The following is a 7,975-nucleotide window of genomic DNA, read 5'->3' as shown; positions in this document are numbered from 1 at the left end:
GCGCCCGGGCACGCGCGGGGCCTGCAGCCAATGGGAGCGCAGGGCGCCGTGCGCGTCACGCAGGCCGGCGCTGCGGCGAGCTCTGTGGTTAGCGCGGAGGGCGCGGGGCGCAGGCGCGCGGGCGGGCGCGGCGAGCGGCGCTGGGCAGGGGGCGGCTCCGGGGGCCAGCGCCACGTCCCTCGTTCTTCGGGTTCTTTTCCCCAAACGCGTGCCCAGCTCTATGCTGTGTCTTTGCCCTCCCCAAGTGTCCTCAGATTCTCCCAGGTTCTCCCACTTAGGGGCCGCCATCAGCACTAAGCGATTCTTTCCCAACACAAGTGATGCTCTGTAGGGATAGATCTGCATCCTGGCCCTGCGGGCCGTGCCGTCCCAGCGAGGGCTTCGCTGCTGAACTCCCAACTCCAGCCCTGTCACCAGCTCTGCTTCATCCACTAAGCGGCTTGAACCAACCTCAGGTCACCTTCACACTCCTCTTCCCTAAAGCAACAAGCGCGATTCACTTTGCCCTTCCCTGTCTTTGGCCTGGTATCAGCCGCACTTCAGTCACCTTGAGGAGATCTCACTGCTGTGTGGTGTTTTCATCCCCAGGAGAGAAGTCACTGGGATGAAAATAACCCACAATTAGAGCATTGATTCAAGCAGTGCTCCTGAGATCAAGGACTCCGATATTAAAGTGGGTATTTGGGACAAAGATGAAGGAAAAGGCCATGTCCTCATTTAACATTGCAGCCACCTCTCCTTTCTGTGGGTAATAACCCTGCTGCACTGCAGAGTCAGGCTTGTGTTGCACCCGAAACACGGAAATTGAATGTAAGTGTAATTAATGGATGTAACCACATGTTAATAAAACAGATGATGCCTTTCAGTGTGGAGATGTGCACTTGCACTGTGGGTATGTGCTGGTCAGAATCCACAGCTCCACCGGGCAGAGAACCGCAGAATCCCAGAAGGGGTCAGGTTGTGAGGGGTCACAGTGGCCACCTGGTCTCACCTTCCTGCTCAAGCAGGGTCATCCCAGTGCATATGGTACCGGATTGTGTCCAGACAGTTCGGGAATATCCCCAGAGAGGAAGACTCCATGCCCTCTCTGAAACTTGTTCAGGGCTCGGTCACTGCACAGGAAAGAAGTTTTTCCTCATGTTCAGGTGGAACTTTCTGTGCATCAATTCCTCTTGTTCTCTTGCTCGGCACCACGGCCTGATCCGTTCTCTGCCCCGTCTCTGCAGACACTGACAGACATCGATGAACTCCCCTCTCAGCTGCCTTTTCCCGCGGCCGAACAGCCCCAGCTCCCTCACCCTTTCAAATGATTGACTCCCACTTTAGACTCGGGTGCGTTCTCAGATGTGATAATTACAGGGCAGCGGTTCCGCCCCTCGCTGGGTGTCCCGTGCGGGGCCTGCCCTCAGCGCGATCGGCGCTGCCGTGCTCGATCCCCGAGCCGGGGCCGTGCCGGGGCGGTGCCGCCGTGCCCGGGGCGGAGCGGCCGCTCCCCGCCCGCCCTCAGCGCAGCATGGCGGGTGCCGCTCGAGTGTGGCGGGTCGGAGCGCTGCTGTTGCCGCCGGCCTGGAGGCTGCGGGCCCCGGGACGAGCCTTCGGCGCCGCGGCGGGACGGGGAGGCGGCGGCGGCCGCCGGCTGATGCTGGGCGCTGCGTTCGCGCTGGGCGGCAGCGCCGGGCTGTGCCTGGCGGCGCGGCAGCGCCTGCGGGAGCACTCGGCCGCTGAGGTAACGCCGGAGGCGGCTCCCCCCGATCCCCGCCGGGCCCTCCCCGAGGCCTGCGGGGCCCCCGCCGGCGTGGCAGCGAGCCCCCGGGGACAGCGGGTCCCCGCGGACCGAGCGGCTCCTTCTGCCCCGGTTTGAGTGAGGGAAGAGCTTAAAACGGCCTGGGAGGCCCCTGGCAGAGCATTCCTTAAGGAGCCGTAAGGAAAGGCTGACAGTGAGGGCTTCCTGGGGGTGTGGAGCCTTTTCTGTTGCTGCTTTTCCGCAGCACCCGCGCAGGGTTGTGTAACTCAGTAAATTGTAAATGAGAAACAAAGCGGCGTGGCTGCATTTGTTCTTTAATGTGTGAGGAATGATCGGCACGGCCTGTCAGGCTGCTGAGGTGTAGCAGCTTTGCAAAACGTCCCGTAACTGATGTCCCGGTGGCCCTGGGCTCTCCCTGCCTTTGTCACCGTTGTGCCCAGGTTGGTTAATCCCAGGAATGTGAACTTGGACAGACACAAATGCAAACTCTGCTCTCCCCACTTTGTGGCCTCAACAGAGGCTGTTGTGGGTGAGAGATTGGCTCGTAAAGGCTTTATTTGTGTTTATTTGAATACTACTGCAAATGGTGGTGGTTTTTTATAGAATTCTCTTTTACAGAATAGAAACTATAAAGAGGTAAACTGTCTGAATTTAACTTTTTTTTTTTTTTTCCTGGCTGTGAATAGGAGTTTCCAGCATATTATAAATAAATGTTTAGAGAAACAGGTTGTTTGTTCTAATGAACGGTGAATATTTAAATATTTGTTGCCATTTAAATAAAGCATCTAATAGCCAAGATATGCTCATGATCAGATGTTGACACTGGATGTCAGTGATAGGACTTCACGACAGAAATAAGGGTGGAAGGAAGGTAGTGTTTATGTTTTTAGCAGAAAATGGAATCTTCTGTTCTCTTCCTTCCCCAGCTGCCTGCAGGGAGCCTGCAGCTCACTCTCTACCAGTATAAAACCTGTCCTTTCTGCAGCAAAGTCCGAGCTTTTCTTGATTATCATGGACTGCCCTATGAAATTGTGGAAGTGAACCCGATCATGAGGAAAGAGATTAAATTCTCTTCTTACAGAAAGGTGCCCATCCTGCTGGCCAATGCTGGGAGCCCTCTGGTAAGTCTACTTGACTTGGAGCCTCAGCATGTAGGGGAAAAAGTTTAGAAGAATTTCCTTTTGAATTTAACCAGCTTCTTTTAAAAGGTTATTTTAATCCTGTTTTTCAGCAACTGAACGACTCCTCGGTGATAATCAGTGCAATAAAGACCTATCTTATTTCCAGGTAAGAAAACAGAGTGATGAGAGAACAGTTGAATGTGGAGGGCCCAGGTTAAGTAGAGATTTGGAAGACTCCAAGTGTGCTATAAGCCTTTGCTGACCTCAGGCTCTGAAGCTCTGAGTGACCTGAGCCTGGCTGTGATAATACGGCTGGTGCCGCTCTATGCTGTGATGTGTGTGATGATGTAAAGTAAAGCTTGTACCTTTCAGAAGTACTGTCTCATCTGTGAGATTCTGTTTGCACAAAACCTACTTAAACATGGAGTAGTGTTAGTCCTGGAACTGAGCTTACAATTAGCCAGTTATAACATCAACAGTGAAATGGCATTGTTGTGCCTATGGCCTGTCCTTTAGGTCTTCTTGAGAATGGTAGGAAGTTTTATGCCTGCAGAAATTTCTGTTCTGTCACAGACAAAAGTATGTGCACTAATAATAGTTATTTGCAAGTAGCTGTTCCAGTCTCTCTCTCTCTCTTTTTTTTTTTTTTTTTTTTTTTTTCCCCTAATAGAATCTGGAACATTGTGCACTTACTTTTAGAATAATACATTTTTTAGTGTGTATCTTTCAGTCTGTCCTTTGTTCTTGCTCCCTTTTTTGTAGCAAGTGCTAACTGTGTTTCCTTTCACAGGAGGAATAGCTTAGAAGAAATCGTGTCCTTTTATCCACCTGTTAAAACAGTGACTGAGAAAGGCAAGGAGGTGCTTGAATATGAGAATAAATACTGGCTCATGCTGGATGAGAAGGAGACAAAGAGAGTCTATCCTGTCAAAGAAGTGAGAGTGTAAGTACTCTTCAGTTTCTGGGCTCTCCAAGTAGGGTCACAGCCCCTCCACATCTACTCAGGGTTCACAAAGATGTAAGATCCCACTAGGGCTGACAAGTCTTGTCACACCCCTGTTAGTGTTTCAAGCCTCATTAGATGGTTTGCTATGTTTGTTAGATAATTCAAAACAAAGCTGTTAGACAGCCTAGTTACCACCACCATGGTCACACGGGCCTTCAGCTGCCTCCAGTTTCCTTCTTGGCCTTTCCTTTGTGCCACAGAGGAATGCTGTTGAGGGAGAGTTTCCCTTCCTGCTTTATTTCTCATATTCAGAGGAGACCCTCATGGTCTGTCTTAGTCTTAAATTCAGTTTGAGATTGGAGGAGCCTTGCCAAAGATAATGATGCTGAGTGCATTTTAGAGGAGTCACCAGGGTACCTGGGTAGGAGTGTTTGACCTCGGAGGGATCCCTAGCTAAGACAGCTGTGATCCTGCCTCCTGTAGCCCTTCTATCTGTACCTCATTCACTGAAAACCTTCTTTTGACTGCTCGCAGGGAAGAAATGAAGTGGAGAAAATGGGCAGATGATTGGCTTGTTCACCTCATCTCCCCCAATGTTTACCGCACTCCCAAAGAAGCCTTGGCATCCTTTGATTACATTGTCCGTGAGGGAAAGTTTGGCACCTTGGAAGGTCTCTTTGCCAAATACGTGGGGGCTGTTGCCATGTTCTTCGTTAGCAAGAGGCTGAAGAAAAGGTTGGTATCGCTAAGCACCAAGTACACAAGAGGAGAAATAGCACCTCCTCAGCTGTGAACCCCAGCTGTCAAAGGGCAGAACCTCAGAATTTTAAACGGAACCATTTAATCCTGTATGAGTAACAATTGTACTTCTTTAACTGGAGGTACTGAACCCCTCTACTCATCCATTATTTAATTACTGATTGCCCTTTCTCTTTGAAATATTGCCCTTACTTGCAAACCAAGACCAGCCCATAAGGTGAGAGGTGATAGAAGGTTAAAAAAAGAAAAAATCTTGTGTCTTCAAACTGATTCTTCTCTTTACCCAGACACCAGCTTCGAGATGATGTCCGAGAAGATTTGTATGAAGCAGTTAACGAGTGGGTAAAGGCTGTTGGCAAAAATCGACTGTTCATGGGCGGGAACCAGCCAAACCTGGCTGACCTGGTAAGGGCTTCATCCCTGTGGTTATTGTCAGGTGCATCACAAATTATCCTGCTGCTCCTCTCTGTGAGATGTGTAATACTAGCACAAGCAGAAAAGTTGAGATACATGAGATACATTGTCCTTTGTGCAGTAATACAGTTCCCATGTGGTGGGGACTTGGCCATAACTGCACATAGATCCTGATCCTTCCTTACTGTTTCCTCATTAAAAAAACATGCATATTGTTAATTACCTTTCTGCCCTTCACTCTTCTTGCTAATCAGACGGATGGGTCAGATGGCAGGACAGGGGAAGAACTGGCTTGGCTGTTGAGACCCCTGTTGTACCCTAAGCCATTCTCCACTGGTTTTTCAGTGTTGTTCTGATCTCTCTGCTCTGCACAGGCAGTGTACGGGGTACTCCGGGTCATGGAGGGGCTGGAAGCCTTTGATGACATGATGGTTCACACCAATATTCAACCTTGGTACCAGCGCATGGAAGAAGTCATTCAAAAAACTGGAGTTGCAATCTGATGCCAGCTGCAGCTGCCTCCCTGAAGTACTTGCATGGTGAAAACTTCAGAAGAAATGGCTTTTATTTTTAGAGTTGACTGGTCACACCTAATGGACTGACATGTGAGCACAGAGACCACCCCGTTCAGAACATCAGGTTGCTGTGAGAGAAGGGTCCAGCTGGGTGTTTGTAGGATGGGGACAGGTAAAAGAGAGGGATCTTGGATGCTGCTGGAATGGAAACGCTCTGAACTGAAGAATGCAGCAAAAAAGACTTACTTCAGACAAGAGACATCCTCAGAGCAGGTTACTGTAAAAGCAAGATGCTCTTGGCTGGCGTTACGGCTGTCAGATGTGGTAGGCCTGACCAGCTTTTTTCTCAGGCTGTCTTCTGCTACTCATCAATGTCACCTGAAGTATTTTCCTGACTGAGATGCTGGAGACTGGTTTTCAAGTGACAATATTTCCTGCAATAGAATCTTGTAAACCTAGTGCTGAGGAAGCTGGAGGAATCTGCAGTGCTGGAGAAGGCACAGCAGTGACGCAGCGACAGCAGCGAGGCTGCGCTCGGCAGGGGCTCTGCTTTCACTCTTCCATGTAAACGGTTCTCTCAGAACTCAATTCTGTATGGTGTGCACAGATAAAGGCTGGCTTTATTCTGTCCCCTTTGTGAGATCTGAGTCCTTACCTTACCCTTTACACCCAAAGAACATGGCCTACACTGCAATCACAAATGCAGAGCAGTTACTGGAAAGGCTTGTCTTGCACGAGATGTCTCAGGAATATCCCTGAAGATCAGTTTGTTCTTGTTTTAGGGGATGTCTAAATGTTTCTGTCATGCGAGAGTAACAAAGGATTTGCTCATATGGCAGTCAGATTAGGAGCTGTACCTGCAGCTGTCTTCTGAGCTGTGCTGGGTAGAATCATAGAATGGTTTGGGTTGGAAGGGACCTTAAGAACCATCTTGGGACACCTTCCATTAGACCAGGTTGCTCCAAGCCTGACCTTGAACACTTCCAGGGATGAGGCAGCCACAGCTTCTCTGGGCAAGCTGTTTCAGCGCCTCCCCATCCTCACAAGGAAGAAAATTTTGTAACATCCTATGTAACCCTGCTCTCTCAGTGGGAAGCCACTGCCTCTTGTCAAAGTCCCTCTCTAGCTGCGGAAACAATATTTGCCATAGCAAGAGACAATGCAGGTTCAAGTGTGAGTGATCCTCTGCACAGCCCAAGGCTTTAGTATCCTTAATTACCACCTTGATCAAGTTCTGTTTCCCTGGAAGAACAGGCAGGTTTCAGGGAATCTGATTTGTTGTGGTATTTCAGGTGCAGCTGGAGTTGCTCTGTCATACAACTGCTTGCCCAGTGTGTGTTCAGGGGGAGTACCTTTATTGGTTATAACAATGGAGCTGATAGAGGTTTGGGGTTTTTTTCTGAATGGAGGACTAGTTCCAAATTCATTGAAGGGAGAAAAAAAAAATGTTTACAGTACCAATGGCAGTGTGGCTGCTCTGACTTGTCTTTCTTTAAACTGTTCTTTACTGAAACCTGTGTTCCACAGTATCATCAGGCAGTGTTCTTTTAAAGAATTATATTGACCATGCATAAACAGGAGGTTGAAGAAACCCTTGATGATAATTTCAGCATCTACCTCAACTCGAGAGGAAGAGATTCTCATGTTAAATGAGGATCTGAAGCACCAAAGGCTCAGTGACTCCACTTGTCCTTGCTGTGCTGTGCTACATGAATCAGTCCTTTCAAGATGAATATCCCTAACACTAACACTCTAGTAATATCACATTAAATAAAGATTGTTTCAGGATTTTGTATTACCTTTTATAATTTTAGAATGTTAAGGGATTGGAATGAACCTTAAAGGTCATCCACTCCCGTCCTCCCCTGCCATGGGCAGAGACACTTCCCACCAGATCAGGTGCTCGAGGCCTTATCCAACCTGGCTTTGAGCACTGCCAAGGTTGAGGCATCCACAAGCTCCCTGGGCAACTTGTACCAGTGTCTCACCACTCTATCAGGGAAGAATTTCTCCCTAATATCTAACCTAAATTTCCCCTCTTTCAATTTCCACCTTGTCCTATCACTGCAGTTCCTAATTAAGAGTCCCTCTCTGCCTTTCCTGTAGCCCCCTTCAGATCCTGGAAGATGCTCTGAGGTTTCCACATGACTTTTCCAGGCTGAACAGCCCCAACTCTCTCAGCCTGTCTTCATAGGGAAAGTGCTCCAGTCCCCGTATCAACTTCGTGGTCTCCTCCAACATTTCCATGCCCTGTTGTGGACAGCCAGAACTGCACACAGTTCTGGTTAACAATTTACAGTGAAAGCGGCTGTGCGCACAAATCCGGTGTCACCTTTAAGACGGTAAAACTCATCTCAAGGGCAACGCCAAGAAAACTGATTTAATAATCCAGTTATTTCATCCTCCATCCCGGCCCGCCCCGTTCCTGTGCGGATGAGCAGCCACTCGTACGCGCTCCGTGCCGGGGCCGGCGGGG

The 7,975-nt window shown here is 49.2% G+C and overlaps 1 protein-coding gene across 1 annotated transcript; it reads left to right on the top strand.

Annotated features, from left to right (window-relative positions):
* Positions 1–1,513: 1,513 nt before the first annotated feature.
* On the top strand, positions 1,514–6,127 carry PTGES2 (prostaglandin E synthase 2). The gene is made up of 7 exons (XM_040083573.2): positions 1,514–1,726; positions 2,671–2,865; positions 2,976–3,031; positions 3,656–3,808; positions 4,346–4,546; positions 4,858–4,975; positions 5,359–6,127. The coding sequence occupies exons 1-7, from the start codon at positions 1,514–1,516 to the stop codon at positions 5,485–5,487; spliced, it is 1,065 nt and encodes a 354-aa protein (XP_039939507.1). The 3' UTR covers positions 5,488–6,127.
* The last annotated feature ends 1,848 nt before the right edge of the window (positions 6,128–7,975 follow it).

Source organism: Hirundo rustica, chromosome 20 (assembly GCF_015227805.2).
Source record: "Hirundo rustica isolate bHirRus1 chromosome 20, bHirRus1.pri.v3, whole genome shotgun sequence".
In the NCBI taxonomy this organism is placed as follows: Eukaryota; Metazoa; Chordata; class Aves; order Passeriformes; family Hirundinidae; genus Hirundo; species Hirundo rustica.
This window is presented reverse-complemented; position numbering and strand designations above follow the sequence as displayed.